This window comes from Argentina silus, assembly GCF_951799395.1.
Source record: "Argentina silus genome assembly, chromosome: 1".
NCBI classification, from domain to species: domain Eukaryota; kingdom Metazoa; phylum Chordata; class Actinopteri; order Argentiniformes; family Argentinidae; genus Argentina; species Argentina silus.
Window position 1 is genome coordinate 13,870,084 of NC_139655.1, and position 18,708 is coordinate 13,888,791.

The 18,708-nt window shown below is 45.3% G+C and overlaps 1 protein-coding gene across 2 annotated transcripts; it reads left to right on the forward strand.

Moving 5' to 3' along the window:
* The first annotated feature begins 410 nt into the window (after positions 1–410).
* phka1a (phosphorylase kinase, alpha 1a (muscle)) lies at positions 411–18,691 on the forward strand. Of its 2 annotated transcripts, none has more exons than XM_083668732.1 (31): positions 411–667; positions 2,842–3,000; positions 3,565–3,612; positions 4,295–4,463; positions 4,611–4,693; positions 4,779–4,859; positions 6,119–6,217; positions 6,492–6,638; positions 6,965–7,018; positions 7,298–7,420; positions 7,646–7,741; positions 7,999–8,106; positions 8,272–8,350; positions 8,572–8,706; positions 9,260–9,369; positions 9,598–9,742; positions 9,852–9,930; positions 10,196–10,356; positions 11,429–11,599; positions 11,786–11,880; positions 12,031–12,167; positions 12,272–12,425; positions 12,618–12,776; positions 13,149–13,278; positions 13,600–13,701; positions 14,147–14,262; positions 14,915–14,959; positions 16,077–16,238; positions 16,494–16,547; positions 16,707–16,907; positions 17,190–18,691. In XM_083668732.1, exons 1-31 carry the CDS (start codon positions 590–592, stop codon positions 17,361–17,363), a joined length of 3,654 nt encoding a protein of 1,217 aa, XP_083524858.1. In that variant the 5' UTR covers positions 411–589; the 3' UTR covers positions 17,364–18,691. The 2 variants fall into 2 exon arrangements, with proteins under 2 accessions (XP_083524858.1, XP_083524859.1); XM_083668733.1 differs by having other exon boundaries at positions 10,196–10,263.
* Positions 18,692–18,708: the final 17 nt, after the last annotated feature.

Consider the following 18,708-nt stretch of genomic DNA (forward strand, 5'->3'; position numbering starts at 1 on the left):
ATCTTCATTCAGGCGGCTCAAATTGTCTACTTTTATCAAGCTACCCTAATATAGAACCTTTATTTATGTATCAGAAAATATTCGCTGATTATAATAGGCCTACATTAATTTTTTTTAACAATTATTGCTTTAGTTCTCTTCCTGGTTTTAGTTGTCGATTGCTTCAGAAATCCTAGACATCCTCGAGTTGACAATTGGAGTTTGTATTTATTCATGTGAATTTTGGTAATACTGGATACAAATTAGATACACAATGACAGTTTTGAGTTAATCAGTTGATTGCTAGAGGCGATAATGCGAAAATTAACACTCCGGGACAAGTCAACGCAAATATCGTGGGATTTCAGGTGTGTGCAGTTGCTCATTCACGTCAACGTTTGTGGGCGGTCCGCGCAACGGCGAATATACAGTAACTATTGACAGTGACATAAATTATTCTTCTTCCGATGTTACTTTGTTGACACTAGACATTTGTTTTGAACGTGGTGATGATCGTGCACATTGGACATTTTAGAAGTTATAATATGTCTGCGAGTTTCAGGATCTGAACTTTTCTTTGCTCAATCAAGCACGGACGAACATCATCAACATGCGAAGCAGAAGCAACTCAGGGGTGAAACTCGACAACTATGCTCGGATAGTGCATAAAACCATTCTCTGCCACCAAGTGAGTGTTACGAGTCTTTATGCGTCCCTATTAATGTCCTGGCGAACTATTTTCCATTTGTATCCACAATTACATGACGTCTGAACTATTGACAATGCACCTCGCTCTCTACTTGGATATAGTTACATTTATTAAAACACCACCGGTAGGTCGTTAGGACTATGGCAACACACACACACACACACACACACACACACACACACACACACACACACACACACACACACACACACACACACAGTCTTAGTCTTTCATGCCACTAATATCCCCTACTACTGTGAATGAATCTAAATATACTTGAGTGGCATCCTAGTCTCCTCTCCTTACCTCAGTTACTAGTAATCTCCAGGTCATGACAGATGAAAGCTACACTCCACTAAATCATTTTTAGCTGGCTACTTTTTCAACTTCATAAACAACTTTTAATTTACTCAATAGAAAATGGGCTACTATCCAGGACAGGAGAAGATCTCACCCCCCCCCCCCCCCCCCCCCCCCCCACTCTGAATGGCTAACGGACTTATGTAGGCTTATGTAGTGCATTGTGCGTAGGTCTATCAAATGTGTGACTGTCTGAAGATTCACAATGACAGTTTTTAAAGAGGCACATGTTATTTCATATGTAGGCGTAGGGGGTTCCCCTGTATCTTTGGTGTTAATGTATTGAAGTGAGCAGGGCAGTCGAGTCATCCAGCCATGGCCACCCACAATGAGCCATTTCTAGGAGATAAATCAATCAACCTGCATGGCACTGTAAATATATCATGGAGAACTGGCTATGTTTCAATGTCCACACTAGCATACCACTTAGGCTGCATGGCCAATATGTTACTGTAGTCTATGTAGCATGTTGTGGATAAGTGTAGTAACAATCATTTTCCGCAGTCAATCCAGTTCAATGCAGTTCAATTGAATTCAATGAACGTAAATCATCTCAGAGCAGAGGGGGCAGCTATTACTGGCTGGCAAGGTTGGAATACAGTAAAAAATATATGTACTGTGAAAAAGTACAGTCAAAATCTTACCGTGGCTTAGTCATTGCTAGCCATGAAACATGACTTCTTGGATTCTTTGTACAGTACAATGTATTGAGCCATACTGCCTCTTGTTTGTCAGTGTTGTGGGCAGAGAGGTGGAGGAGGTCAGGGTCTCTTACTGTACGGTCACGATGCTGCTATTGTGATGCAGTCCAATTACTCTAACTGGACCCTTGCATTACATAACTGTAATTGACCAGGTCAGATTTTGTGTGAGAGAGAGAATATTTGAAAAGGCACAATATAGTACAGGGTTCCTACAGCGAATATGGGCAATTTAGACACATAATACACAATATTGAGGGTTTGGTGAGCAAGGGGTCATATTTTGGGCCAACATGACTCTATATCAATAGAAAGTCGTTGATGGGATCCATCAAGTGATTAAAGTTCCTGACTGAGATCCTTGACACACAAGACGTGATGTTATGATAGAGGCTATTGGGGAAGTACTGTAGTACACACAGGCTTGTTTGGTTATGCAAGCTCCCAGTTGACATACACACACTCACACACTCACATCATACTGCCTACCACTGCAGGAAACCTATGTTGCATCTATGTTGAAACAGCAGCACACTGTGGTTACGTATGAACTCTGCCATCTGTCAGGTTAGAGAGAGATTAACTCTGACGTGGGACAAATACAAGAGACAGAGCGTTTTTATCTTGAATATTTATATAACATCACTGTATGGAAACTGCACACACAGGATTCCATTGGGATACCATCTCAAATATTTGCCTCTGTCAGTCCCTCTTTATCCATACGAGCCACGCACCCCTTCCTGGTGAGGTCACATGGTCAGAGAAGACATCAGTCCTACTGATGATTATTGAGAATCCTGACATAGTCGGAAGTTCCCACACGAGCAAAAAGTGCATTGGAGTTGAGCTGCGGTGCTTACCCAAAAAGTCTGCAGAGAGATGCTTTAGCCTGTGTGAAGGAGGTTTGGTTCACACACAAGAAGCAGGCTTTTCTTTGCCTTTGAGTAGTGAAGAATTGATATATCAACACTTAAGACCTGCCTATACCAACGTTTCGGCTGGGCCTTTTTCAAGGACAGCTGGTGAATGAACCTAACGTCTCTAAACCACATTCCCTGTGTCCTTGACCTCCAACTCTATGCCCTGCAGGACCCAGTAACAGGGCTACTACCGGCCAGTGGAGACCAGCCTGATGCCTGGGTCAGAGACAATGTCTACAGTATCCTGTCTGTCTGGGCACTCAGTCTGGCCTACAGGAAGAATGCTGACAGGGACGAGGACAAGGCCAAGGCCTATGAACTGGAACAGGTAGGGGGGTGGATATTGGGTTAGGGCTGGGGTATAGAGAGAGGGCTGGGTTATAGGGGTAGGGCTGGGGTATGAGGATAGGGCTGGGCTATAGGGGTAGGTTTGGGGTATGGGTATAAGGATAGGGATGAAGTATAAGGATAGGGCTGGGCTATAGGGATAGGGCTGAGGAGTAGGCTAGGCTTAGGTGCTGCTCAGTGTGAGTGGGCCTGACTTTACTCTCCGTAGCACTGAGGTCCCCCAGTAGGGAATGACCAGTAGGCAGCTGATAGGATATCCGATATGTTGTTGTAGTGCTGTCATTGCAGTTGCCAAGACATCCTCAAAGGCATTTACCTCAGATATAGGAATCTGTTACTGCATAGATATCTGCTTGGTGTTGTGCATGCGTGCGTGCGTGCGAGTATGCCAGCCAGGCAATGTGAGCCTCAGGAGTCTCGTGTTTCTCTGCTTGGCCACAGATATGAGCAGAGAGAAAGGTCAAAATGTAGCCTCTGTTGAATCCCTCCTCTCTCTCTCTCTCTCTCTCTCTCTCTCTCTCTCTCTCTCTCTCCCTCCCACCAGAGTGTGGTGAAGCTCATGAGAGGTGTCCTACAGTGTATGATGCGGCAGGTATGTATGTCATATCTATAAACACCATCTTACTCTGTGATGTATCCAACTGATCATGTCTGTCCAAAGTATGCTGTACAAATCCCCATCAGTCCCCTGCAAGCTGATCCATTGAGAACTAACAGACCCTAAACTTCAGTATTTCACTTCCACTGAGCATATTTATACCTTTTGTATTGTCTGTGAACTCTCCCACAACACACACACACACACACACACACACACACACACACACACACCAGGCCCATGTGCAGGTTGCCCTAGTGAGAGGATTAAACACACACAGGGAGAGGTGGACAGTGTGTCCTGGCCAGTGCAACTGTTTATCCAGTGTTGACCAGCAGCCCAGTGTAGCATACCTAATACAGTACTAGTGGACAGTCATAGTAACAGAGGGACATGATACCTCACTAGTCAAGATAACATGATACACGGTATGATGAGAAGAAGAAGATCATGTGATGTTTTTTTATTATCCATTTTTCCATGCAGAAGTGGTTCAGTTGAATTCACACAGACCTTGTTAGCTACTCATTTTGTACCTCATTATTCTTTAACCCTCCAACCACCTGTATTCACTCTGTTACAGTAGCAGCTAAATACATGTCTCAGCCTGGTTCTCTCCCTCTCTCCCTCTCCCTCTCTCTCTCCCTCCCCCCCCCCCCCCCCCCCCCCCCCTCAGCTGGATAAGGTGGAGAAGTTCAAGTACAGTAAGAGCGCCAAGGACTGCCTGCATGCCAAGTACAACACCAGGACCTGTGCTACGGTGGTGGGGGACCAGGAGTGGGGTCACCTGCAAGTGGACGCCACCTCTCTCTTCCTGCTGTTCTTGGCTCAGATGACCGCCTCAGGTACTGTGCGTGAGTGCGTGCGTGCGTGCGTGCGTGTGTGCGTGTGTGCCATGCCCTGTGTCTCTGGCACCCCAAAATGTTGTTTCTGAATCATTGTTTTGAAAATGATCAATAACTGAAAATGTTGTCAATATGTTTGTGTGTCAGGCCTTCATATCGTGTATACTCAGGATGAGGTGGACGTGGTTCAGAATCTGATGTTCTACATCGAGGCAGCGTACAAAGTGGCGGTGTACTTCTTCTGAGTAAGGGAGTCATAAATGCTGCATTGTTGTTATGGTGACATCACCTCTCTTCTTCTCTGGTGCCCCACAGGATTTTGGGATGTGGGAGAGAGGAGACAAGACCAACCAGGGTATCCCTGAGCTCAATGCTAGCTCCATAGGCATGGCCAAGGTAGACACACACACACACACACACACACACACACACACACACATTCACTCACTTACTCACTCCTCAAGGAGTAAAGCCACTGCAGAATGTAAAGCATTTTCCATGAGGAGGGAAGAGGAGAAGAGGGGGAGTGGAAAGAGGAAAGGAGAGGAGGAGAGTCAGGGAGGAGAGGAGAGGAGAGGAGAGGAGGAGGAGGAGGAGGAGGAGGGACAAGAGGGGGTGATGAGAAAGGTCATAATTCCTCTGTTCTATTGTGGTCTGGATGGAAAAGCTATGGAAGCATCCAGCCTCCGCACACAACCTTTACAACACTGCAACTGGATAGGCCGACAAAGGGCACATAGACAGACAGAAGCACCTGACCCTCTTCCAGAACACTCCATACTCTTTCACCCCTCATCCCCCCCTCCTCTCCTCTACTCTTCTACCTCTTGTGTCCGTGCCTTGTCTACCCTTCAAATCTCAATGCTTGCAGTCATATTTCTGTCTGCCTCTGCAACCCCCCCCCCCCCCACACACACACACACACACACTCACAACTCACTCACAGACCCCCCTCCACCTCCACCTACCCTCATTTAGCAGCTGAGAATGCTGGCATGATTGGCTACGGGGAGGGGGGAGTTTCATTCATTGGTTGGACACCTCCTACATACACATACACATACACACACACACACACACACACACACACACACACACACACCTCCATTTGGCTGTCCCTTCCATGGCGTCAGAGGTGTCAGGTTCTTGGCAGTTGAAGCTTGGAGGCACTGTGGTTTCTAAGAGCAGGATCCCCTTAGGAAAATGGTTTCTAAGAACAGGATCCTACTCAGAAATGACTGTATTACTGTGCACAGTAATAACCCTAGAGAATACCTTTATTAAGTAGATTCACAGAAACCAAGACCACTGTGTGAACTATTTGTACCACAATGTGGCATTTGTAACCAGTTATAGTAGTAGTTAGTTAGTTAGACATGTGTAGAGTTAGTCCCACAAGTAGTACCCTGTGACTTGTAACTTGTACATACAGTCTTATTATATGTGTGTCCCCTTGCAGGCAGCTTTTGATACTCTATGCTTATAACAGTGTGGTCATGATGTGGTACAATGTAAAACTATATAATGTGAAGTGTCACCATATTAATTGTCTCTATACAAGCATCCTGTGGCTCTGTTCAGATACCTACACCATGATGTGGTCTGGTATAAAGCCTGTGGTGTAAAGCCTGACTGTATGTTGTGTTTCCTTGCAGGCAGCTCTGGAAGCTCTAGATGAGCTGAACCTGTTTGGTTCTAACGGTGGACCTGGGTCTGTGGTCCATGCTCTGGCAGACGACATACAGCACTGTCAGGTACACACACACACACACACACACACAGACACGCGCACACACACACTCAGGGCCATATGGACCATACCAGTGCATTACAATTTATCCACAATGCACCACAACACTGTTGTGTCATACAGACCTATGAAAGAACGGACGCTATCCGCAATTCATTACAGCCATACTTCTGTATTTGAGTTCTGCTTATAATGTCAATTTCTCTCTCTCTCTCTCTCTCTCTCTCTCTCTCTCTCTCTCTCTCTCTCTCTCACTCTCTCCCCCCCTCTCTCTTCAGTCCATCCTCAGCTCCATGCTTCCCAAGGCGTCTATGTCTAAGGAGGTGGATGCAGGTGTTATGTGCATCATCTCGTACCCAGCCTTTGCTGTAGAAGACCTCAAAATCGTCAACCTCACCAAGGAAGAGATCATCTCCAAACTGCAGGTCAGGACCAGATTAGCATAGTATCAACTGTTGTATGTGCTGCCTTAGTCTTCTGTCTGTTTCTCTGCTGTCTTGGGTGTATGGAAGTATTGTACAGTAATTGTTATGTCTTGGTTGTTTTTTTTTATGTGGAAATTAATTTCCTCCTTGGAGGACAATCAAATCAACTCTGTTCTAACTCGGTACCGTATCAGTTCAGCCTAGTAGGAACTCAGTATGGTGTTAGGGTCGTATGGTATCAGGAACAGTGTTATGTATTTTCATGAGCCTGGTTCTCTCTCTTTCTTCTTCTCTTTCTCCTTCTCCTTCTCTCTCCCTCTCCACAGGGTCGATATGGATGCTGTAGGTTTCTCAGGGATGGACACAAAACTCCTAAAGAGGTAGCTCAAAATATGACGGTTGATTTACAATGGATCTCTCAGCCGAGCCATGACCACTCACATATTTGATTTAATACAGCTGCAGACCACATACATTCAGAATAAGTGCTCTGCTCCAGGGAATAGCAGCAGTTTGTATTGGTCAGCACCACATAGAGTTAGAAACACTAGAACGCTCACTTCCATAAATGAATGGGAAAGATAGCAGGTGCCTACTCTATGCATCTCTATGTCAGCACCACCTGACTGGTCCATCCTGTCCTGTCTTCCCTCCGCTAGGACCCCAACCGTCTGTACTATGAGTCAGCTGAGCTGAAGCTGTTTGAGAACATTGAGTGTGAGTGGCCTCTCTTCTGGACCTACCTCATACTGGACGGCATCTTCATCAACAGCCCTGAACAGGTGGGTGAGGAACAGCACCACATAGCCCCTACATAGCCCTACCTGTAGGGGTACGGCTGATAGGTCTATGATCATCTGTGTCCACTGGCCATAGCCTACAATGGGTTTTAGGATTTTGGAAATAACCTGACGAAGATCCTTATAGGATGAGAGGCCCTCTGCTCCACTAGGTGAGTCAAGGAGGAGCCCTACTTCAGTGTGTATGTTGTGTTCCTCCCTCCCCAGGTCCAGGAGTACACGGAAGCTCTGGAGGGGATCCTGATCAAACAGCCAGATGGGATACGGCTGCTACCTGAGCTCTACAGTGTACCCCCTGATAAGGTAAGGAAGTGTTCCATCCATCTATTCACCCATCCATCCCTCCATCCATTCACCTCTCCAGCCTTTCATACAACCCGCTATTCCTCCACTTTTCAATCCGTCAATTGCACTGAAATCAGTGGGTTACTTTGTGTCCTAAATACTGCAATGGTGTTTAGTGGCCAAGCTGAATTCATTGATTGACCACTGTAAAACATAAGCCCAGTCATGCTCATATATCATGTATTCAGTGCTGTTGACGATTTGTGTGTACTCAGGTGGATGAGGAGTATGTGAACCCTCACTCTGTAGAGAGGGTCCCTATGGGGAAGTGCCCTCTGAAGTGGGGGCAGTCTCTCTATATACTGGGGAGTCTACTGACTGAGGTAAAAGGTCACACACTCTTTACTATCATTGGCTAAAGAAAAGGAGAGAACTTGGTTAAAATCCTCTTCTCTTTGAAGAACATAAATGTACCTTTTTCTTCAGGGCTTGTATTTACTGTAGATTATTGAATGGTTAATGTTTGACTGTATATTTCTGTTTCCGAGGGTTTCCTGGCTCCTGGAGAGATCGACCCTCTCAACCGCCGTTTCTCCACTGTCCCCAAACCTGACGTGGTGGTACAAGGTGTATTCCTTTGGTCCTTTTTTCTATTCTCAACTCTTGTTGTCATCCGTTATTTCACACTTGACATTTCATTCCCTTTTTCAATAGTTCACAACTGTTGCTGTGTGTTCACCTTGATTCTCATCAGTTCTCCTCTATCTTTCTAAGGATAGGTGACACGAGAGCTACCATGTTCTGAGAGCTAACACTTTCTGATAGCTACCATGTCTCTACCCCCGTAGTGTCTATCCTGGCTGAGAACCAGGAGATCAAAGAGCTGTTGATGAAGAACGGGATCGAGGTGGAGACCGTAGCAGACATCCATCCCATCCATGTCCAGCCTTCACGGATCCTCAGCCACATCTACGCACGACTTGGTATGAGTGCCCTGGTCCTCTACTGTCTGGTCATTCACACTGTGGTCTTACAAAGCCCTGGTCCTGTAGTGTCTGGTCATTCACACTGTGGTCTTACAAAGCCCTAGTCCAATAGTGTCTGGTCATTCACACTGTGGTCTGACAAAGCCCTGGTCCTGTAGTGTCTGGTCATTCACACTGTGGTCTTACAAAGCCCTAGTCCAATAGTGTCTGGTCATTCACACTGTGGTCTTACAAAGCCCTGGTCCAATAGTGTCTGGTCATTCACACTGTGGTCTGACAAAGCCCTGGTCCTGTAGTGTCTGTCTGGTCATTCACACTCGTCTTACAAAGCCCTGGTCACTCACACAGATGTTCTGGGGCAGACTGGAGATGGAGGCTATTCGCATTGCAACATGTACTGTATAACCCCTTGGAGACAAGTGTTTGGTGTCATGTACTCATGTCAGTAATTTTCACTTGATACTAACCCCCCCACCCCCACCCCCACCCCCTTGGTCTTTGAAAGAACCCATTCCTCATGAAGCCTGTGTGTTGTGTGTGTCTCTGCCAGGTCGTAACCAGAGGCTGGGTCTGACAGGTAGACCCTACAGGAGAATAGGAGTGTTGGGGACCTCCAAGTTTTACATGATACGCAACAACATCTTCGCCTTCACACCACAGGTATAGTGAAGTATAGTTAAAGTCTTTATATTTAGTTTGATGTTCATACTGTATCTGATTTTCTTCAACGCATTTACTCATTTGTTTGCCCCATAATCTCTCTCTCTTCATCCCCTTTCATCCCCCCTCTACCCCTCCCTGTCTTTCCTGCTCCCTCTCTCTCCCGCTCCCTCTCTTACCCCCCTCTCCTCTCTCCCCTCTCCTCCTCTCTTATCCTTCTCCCTCTAGTTCATAGACCACCAGCAGTTCTACCTGGCTCTAGACAACAGGATGATCGTTGAGATGTTGAGGACTGACCTGGCCTACCTGTCCTCTCGCTGGAGGATGACCGGACGCCCCACTGTTACCTTCCCCATATCACAGTCCATGCTGAGTGAGTATAGTACAACTGTGTGTATGTGTGTGTGTGTGTGTGTGTGTGTGTGTGTGTGTGTGTGTGTGTGTGTTTGATGACTCATTACCCTGGTGTGTGTGTGTTTCAGCTGAAGACCACTCAGACCTGGACCCAGAGGTTCTAGCTACTCTGAAGAAGCTGCAGGAAGGATACTATGGTGGAGCAAGGTGAAGGCTCAATCAGTCAGTCAATCAACACACACTTAAAAAACACAATAGTATACACACACAGTTCATAAATATTTAAAAAATAAAAACAGACTTCAGTATAGTCCCATCAGTTGTATTACAAGACAATGTGGCGCTACGTACCTATGACTCAATACCTTTACATGACTCTTAGATCAACAGTGGCTCGGGGGTAGGGACTAGGGCTTGGTTTGGAATTGGGCCTTGATCTTCTCCCTTCTTCCTCTCTCTCTCTCTCTCTCAGAATCCAGACAGGCAAGTTGTCAGAGTTCCTGACAACTTCCTGTTTCGCCCACCTGGGCTTCCTGGATGGTAAGCATGCGGCCAGCATGGGCCGCCATGAAGATGATGATGATGTTGATGATGGCAACTGCTTTGCTAAGCTTGGCTATCACTTCGATGATGGTAAGAAGCGAGGGAGGGGAGCGAGGGAGGGAGGGAGGGAGGGATGGGAGGAGAGGAAGTGGGAACGCCTGCTACTGTATCTGACCCAGACACAGATTAAGCCAAGTCCTGACTAAAACACATTCTCAATATCGAACCTCCACTGAAGATGCTCTGTAGCCCAGTAGTCCAGAATTAGACGTCTGGGAAACTGGTCCCTATATGTAAGGTGTGTATTGTAGACTTATCAAGGGAGGCTGGTGGAGGTAGAAATTGGAGGACAGGCTTATTGTTATACATGGAATGGAATGAGGAATGATATCAAACACTTGTTATACCATTCCTTATTCCATTCCATGCATTACAATGAGCCCATCCTCCGATTTCTACCTCCACTAGCCTCCACTGGTCTATATGTAGTCTATATATGAGTTGTATAACTGAACGGTTGTGTTCAGCCCCATACAGAGAAACCCTAACCTCCCACCCTGTATCCCCCCCCTGTGACATCATTGACCTCTGACTCCCATACCTAACAATGGAGTCTCTCACTGGCGTCTCTTACCATCATTGTGTGTGTGTGTGTGTGTGTGTGTGTGTGTGTGTGTGTGTGTGTGTGTGTGTGTGTGTGTGTCATGCAGCCTTGTATTAATGAAAGCCAAGCCTGTAGATGATTCCATTTATTGCATCTTGAGTTCACAAATTCTGTATTAATGGATTTTGACACCCCAAACATCTGCAGAATATTTGCTTCTTAAGATTCATCTTGGAAATGCCTTAGAGAATTAACAGTGTATAATATGCTTGCATTGCTTCAAAACAGAAATGCACTTTGAGGATTTCAAGTTGGGGATAGCTGGGGTGTTTAAGGAGAACATAGCATATTGGTGCAACTTGCATGTGCTTGATAAATAAAATAAAAATCTTAAAAAGGCTAAAATTAACATTTTAAAGGTGTTTGAAATGTAAGTGAGAGGTACAGTAATGAAGGTACTATGTTTTTCTTTCAAGTTGATCAGGCTTATACAGTATCCTCCTGGAAAAATACATCTTCTTTCCCTATTACCTTCATCTTTATCCCACCCGCCCCCAGCGGCCGATGACCTGGCCCAGTACCTGGACCAGCTATTGGCCACAGCCGTCCCCAAGCAAGAGTTACAGGTCAGAGCGGAGCAGGGGGGTCTGGGAATGTTCCGGGCTGCCGCCACCAAGACCAGAGAGATGGTGTCCCTCGTGCACAAGGCCAAGGAGCTCAACGTAAACAGTGAGAGAAATGTCTTATGACTGGTCTTAGATGTGTTATAACTGAAGCTTATGACAGGTCTTAGATGTGTTGTACTATAACTGAAGCTTATGACAGGTCTTAGAGTTTGTTGTTTTGTATTCTTTGCTGTAAATATCCAGACATACTTTTATTTAAACTAACCCTCTCTCTCTCTCTCCCTATCAGAGATACATATGTATCTGCCCAGCAAGTTGTTCCGCTCCCCTCAGCCCTCCCTCCACCTCCACCTCATAGACTCCTCTGGACCACAAACCAGCCAGGTATGTGCGTGTGCGTGTGCGTGTGCGTGTGCGTGTGCGTGTGCGTGTGCGTGTGGATAAGTGGTGTAGTATAGTATAACAAAAGCATGTTTTTGTGTTTTGAGCCAATGGATCCCCCTCCTTTCTCTATCTCTCTCTCTCCCTCCCCAGGTGGTGGTGACGTCAGACTGTAACCTCCCCAGAGATGCCAGTGGTGATATTGACTATAATGCTCTGGTCCAGCTACTGAAGGACACCCGCAGTCTGCAGGACCAGGCTGACATACTCTACATCCTCTTCAAGGACAAGTGAGCTTCACAAAGTACCTCTCCTCTCTTCTCTCCTTCCTTCTTCCTCTCTCCTCTTCATGTTCTCCCTCTCCTCCTGTGTGTGTCTGTGTGTGTTCCCTCAGGGGTATAGAGTGGGACACCCGTCTGCATGGAAAGGGCTCCACAGTGAGTTCTCTACTGACAGACCTGTATGTGAAGGCAGGAGACCTGAAACACTGGGGGCTTATACGCATGATCTCTGGCATACTCAGCAAGAAAGTAGAGGAGCTCGACTGGGTAAATATCACAACACACACACACATATACACACACACACACACACACACCCACACACACAATACACTTTGTATCTGCGGCTCTGGATTTTACCACACAAACTCTATAGTGATATTGAATGGCAACCGAGCTCTGTGGGACTATTGATGTGTTTCTTCTGACCTGTTCTGATTGGTTGACATGTTCCGGCAGGCCTGTTCTGATTTGCTGGCCCATCAGAAGCACCTGACAGTGGGCCTGCCCCCGGAGCCGAGGGAGAAGACCATCACAGCCCCCGTACCTCCAGAAGAACTGGCCAGAATGATAGTTGAGGCCAGCGAGAACAACCTCACTATAGCCATACTCACACAGGTGGGTGGGACACACACACACAGGAACCCACAAACACACACACACACGCACACACACACACACACACACACACACACACACACAGGAATCCACAAACACACACACACACAGGAATCCACACACACACACACACAGGAATCCACACACACACACAGGAATCCACAAACACGCTCACAGGCACTTTTAAAGCCATATTCACACAGACCTTTTTTAACTATTTATTTTACTGTATATAGATTCTCTGGTGGCACATACACACACACACACCATAGCTATCCCCACTAGGCAGGCACATGTGAATAGTCCTTCTTTTCCAATCACTGACAGTCTCTCTCTCTCTCTCTCTCTCTCTCTCTCTCTCTCTTTTTACAGGAGATCATGGTGTTCTTGGCTATGAACATGCGTACTCAGCCCAACCTGTTCAGTGAGATGTTTCGTCTGCGTATCGGTCTCATCATCCAGGTCATGGCTACAGAGCTCGCGCAGTCTCTCAACTGCTCTGGTATGGTCTTTACACACATGCATGCATACATACATACACACAGACACACAGACATACACACACACACACACACACACACACAGAGTCTACACCACCTTAAACACGCTAGTCTTTCATCGTACAGGTCCTGGCTTCAGACCTTGCTCAGTCTCTCAACTGCTCTGGTACTTTAGCCAAAAGTCACCTTGAAGCCTTACAGTCTCAAGAGAATATTCAGCGGTCACTAATACTACAGTACTGTATGTGAGAAGCCTGTGAAGTTGAAGTGTGTGTGTGTGTGTGTGTGTGTGTGTGTGTGTGTGTGTGTGTTTGTTCCTGAAGGAGAGGAGGCTACAGAGAGTCTGATGTGTCTGAGTCCGTCAGAGCTGAAGAACCTGTTGTATCACATCCTCAGTGGGAAGGAGTTCGGGGTGCAGAAGAGTGGTCAGTCAACCAATCTCCTTACATATTAGACGTTGTGATAATATTACTCTGTTGGATAGGGTGCATGCATTTCAACAGGACTGTTTGGGAAGGTACATCACAGATTTATTTCGCGTACCCCCTAGATCGATCCACGTACCCCCGGGGGTACGCGTACCCACTTTGACAATAGTGGACCTAGAATGACTTGACCTTCCTTCCTCTGACTTCCCTATCCTTGTTTATGGATACGGAAATCTATTCAGATTCAGAACATCTTTATTGTCCCATTGCTGGGAAATTTGGTTGTAGCATTAAAACAAGGAAAACTAAGCGTGTGTGTGTGTGTGTGTGTGTGTGTGTGTGTGTGTGTGTGTGTGTGTGTGTGTGTGTGTGTGTGTGTGTGTGTGTGTGTGTGTGTGTGTGTGTGTGTGTGTGTGTGTGTGTGTGTGTGTACACTCCCTAGTGTGCTCTGTTGAGATGGGTGCCAGGCCTTCCATCTCCATCCATGAGGTGGGCAACGTGGGCGCCACCAAGAGCGACAGAGCAGGCATCAGCAAGCTGAAGAGTGAAATGAAGATGGTATGAACCAGTAGATCTATCACTTCTATTTCTAGTCTTTTCTATTGTCTGTTTGCCTATTCACTCCAGACTGAAGAAGTAGAGTAGCACGTACAGTATCTTTCCTATTTCTTGTCCTGTCTATTTAGTCTATGTCTATATTTCCCATACTCTCATTCAAATGCAAACTGTAGGGCTCCACAGAGATGGTATGAACTCCTAGTGGCATAGAGCTCTTACTTTAAATGGAGTTGAGAATATTCCACCCGTTTGGTTTAGTGAGTTAGCTGTGCACTGTCTCCATCTGCTGGTCACTCTGAGTCCTTCTCCCATTCCAGTTGGATCACAGGTTGTCCTGGGCAGACCTGAGTCAGGTGATGATGCTGATCAATCACTATTGTTATGGGGTGGTAATTCTCTATGTAAACAGCACAGAGTGGTCCAATGGTGGTCAATTAGCAGGAAATATACGGAATCTGGCATTTTTGGTGTATCTACATGTTAACTGGATGTGCTCGATGGCTATTAAGGTGGTTGGCACTGTGATTTGAACATAATTGTTCAACGTGACTACTCACAGTCACAGGTTTGTGTCTCTCTCTCTGTTCTTTCTAGTGATTGACCTCATGTCTTGTACTCGCTCTCTCTGTCTCTCTCTCTCACTCTTATACAGACCCTGTCACCACATTCGCTGGACATGGAACACATTGAGTCTGGAGTAAGTCTTCATCTCCATTTAGATTACATTGTCTGGGGGCAAACATAGCAAATTTGTATTGGAAGCTCCATATGAGACTAGTGAATAAAGCTATTATAGCAATGTTTGTATTTGATATTCAAGACGTGTACTGGGACAAGTAACATGGCTAGTGTGACCAGTTGCTAATTGTCGTGGAAATCTAGGGTTTACCACTTAGTATTTGGTGAGACTCTACACAAATAGGCATGTACCCAATATATGTTCTATTTACTTCTTTTAATGGTTGCAAGCATGGCAGTCTGTTTCTAACAAACAGAGAGCCTAAAACAAAGTTACAAGCACACATTTATACTTTCAAACCCCCAGAGCAGGTCTTCACATATTTCATATCTGCTTTTCCCTTAGTGCACACTGTTATAGGCACACTTGACCAGACATATTCTCAGCAGCCTTGGCTCCTGTGAAACGCACATCTCCCTCATATGCCTTGGCAACAACGCATCAATGTATTCTTTCTCGCACATCCACATGCCTGACTTTTAGCACATTTCATAAGCATTAGGACATAATACTTTTACTTCTCTATTCTATTAGTTTACTCCAGTCATAAGCAAAGGGTGGCTCTCAGGTCACACAGTTGTTATAGACTAACATTCATTACATGATTATGCTTAAATGATTAGTATTATTAACATTATTAGCGCTTACTCGCATTTCATAGTACAGATACTTATTGAACCATTACATTAATATAGCTGAAAACTGATTTTGAAAATAAATCGTTTAACCTGTGCTGTTTTTCACACTGTCTCCATTTCTGGGATGATGGGGAAAGAGAAATAATGAACAGTTGTCAATTTTATAATAGTGGGAGTTTGACAGCCAAATATCTACAGTACTTTATCATGTCAGTGTTACAGCACTGCACACTTCTTTAGGTGTCTCTAGTGATGTTCCACTTTACTAGCGTATTAGCACCTACATTCCATGCCATAACATTCTTATTTGTGCATTCTGGAATGGAACTGTCTTTGGAGAGTTGTGGAACAGCAGTTTTCTGGAATGGATCCTCCTTTGGAGAGTTCTAGAACAGCAGTTTTCTGAACTTCCTGTATGTGTACTTGTGATTGGTCAGAGGTACAAGCTTCCGTCCATAGAATCTCTGGACGACCATGTAAACATGCCCGTTGGCAAGGATACCAGGCGCGGCCAATGGCTGCGCAGGAGACGGTTGGACGGGGCGTTAAACAGAGTCCCTGTCGGGTTCTACCAGAAGGTCTGGAAGATTCTACAGAAGGTAGGGGCCAGTACTGTCATACTCATACAGATTCTCAGTTAGGTCAAGTCAGGTCAGGTCTAATTGAAACTACAGAGCTGAACCGAGCTGAGCTGTGCAGTACTGGGCTGGCCTGGTTACTCATCCGGCACTGTAGTGTGAGAAGGCCTGTAGTGTAAGAACAAGCTAACTCCTCCATAACTCTAACCCATAATGTGGAGGTTGCACAGGAAATTATATAGAGGAGATTGTCTATTGAAGTGTTTTATCTTGCAGTGTCATGGCCTGTCCATAGAGGGGTTCGTTCTCCCATCTTCAACAACCAGAGAGGTAAAGAGACCCACCACATTGGTTTACGATTCCTCAATCACATTCATAGCATGTTTGTATGCACAAGACTCACACACTTCAACATGAACACAAATTATAACCACCTACTTCTCATACACTTCTTCCCCCACCCCCGTCCCGCCTTCACCCCATGGCCAGATGACTCAAGATGAGATCAAGTTTGCGGTGCACGTGGAGACGGTGCTGAACCGCGTCCCCCAGCCGGAGTACCGTCAGCTGCTGGTGGAGGCCATCTTGGTTCTGACCATGCTGGCGGACGTGGAGATAGACAGCGTCGGCAGCATCATCCACGTAGAGAAGATCGTCCACATCGCCAACGACATGTTCTATCAGGACCAGGTGGGATATTTGGTTGTAGCATTAAAACAAGACATCCTTCCATCCTCCCTTCCTTTATTCCATCCTTCTGTCCTTCCATCCTCCCTTCCTTTATTCCATCCTTCTGTCCTTCCATCCTCCCTTCCTTTATTCCATCCTTCCGTCCTTCCATCCTTCCTTCCTTCAGTCTGTCCTTCCTTCATTCCATCCTTCCTTCCTAAAGTTGAACTTGCTAGAAGTTCAAGAGAAAGGATAATACAGTAAAGTTAAGACTGAAGACTTCCACTCTCCCTCCCTCTGCAGAAGGACCTGGGAGCTGAGGAGCACATTTTAGAGAGGGACCCGTCCACAGGATTGTGTAGACTGCTGTATGACAGCGCCCCCAGCGGGCGGTTTGGTAGTATGACGTACCTCACCAAGGCTGTGGCTGTGTACGTCCAGGACTTTCTACCCAGCGGCTCCTGCGCCCTGCAGTGACACACACACACACACATGCACGCACACACCTGGCCTGAGTAGTACCTGAACCCACTGTTACCTGGTTGAGATTCACCTATGCACATAAATATAGAATGTACCGATAGACAGCATTACTTTCTGGTTAGAAAGTATTGTTTACAAAAAAATACACAAGATGCGGCCATTTTGGTTGGGTCAAACAATTGAGTGTTTCACCAGTCTGGCAGCTTTTCCCCTCAACATGGATTTACAGTATATTTGTTTGCTGTGCTGTTATCTATCTACTATCATTGTTTAACCACTGGCTTGCTGTCTGTCTGTCTGTCTGTCTGTCTGTCTGTCTGACAGCTGATGATATGTGCCGATATGTGCCTTATGTTATAAAATAACCAGGTAGCCTCTTAATCAGGCAAAGTTACCAGGGAATAAGTGGTTATTGTCGAATTTGATGCTTGATGATTTATACCAACAATAATTATGTGTATTTATCATGACTACTACCAACAGTGAGTATACTATATATCATCTTAATCACTACAGAGCAGTAGTTTATAACCCCAGCAATGTATACAAGTCTGAATTGTTTTGCTGGGTGATATTGAGAGACATTTAGCTTTACCGTAAAAGACTTGTCATTGTAGCACTTATCAACTTAAAGGCACACTGCTGTGTTTTTCCGTTTTCTTGTTTTGATACTGAAAAGAGAGGATGTCGATCATACAGTATGTGGATTTGAGTAGGCCAAGAATCGAATATTTTCCTTTGTGTTTATTTTTACAAACTTTATAAAGGTTAAGTTTCTATGCATGAGATGGAATGTAAACATATAACTGATAACTGTGCTGAATAAAACTCAACGATTGATTTTACTCAACAGTTCTAATTTAATTTAAGTGCAATTTGGAGCCCAATCCTCCTCAGAAAGGGACATGTATGTGATTGCTGTCTTATGAGTTGACCTCATGTAATTGACTACTCAACCACAGTATGCATATGACATCACTGTATTTGATAATGAATATTATCTCGAATGTAAACTGTTTTCTGTGGAGTCATTGCAATGTCATTTGTTTCTCACAATGCATGTAACATTTTATTGATACAAGTAATTGATAACAATATGTTTGATTATGTTTGTGTCACACTCCTCACTCCATGTCTGATTTGCTGTATGTTTTAGATGTACATACTGATCAAGTCTAGAGGAGAACAGAGATGGTTATAACAAGCCCTTTAATTTACTGTGTCTGTGAAGTGAAACTGTCGTTTCACTTTGATTGCTCTGGTACATATTCAATACAGATAAACGATCTTTGTGTGATGTCACATCTGTTTCAAATGTATAAAACGTGTTTGGAGAAAT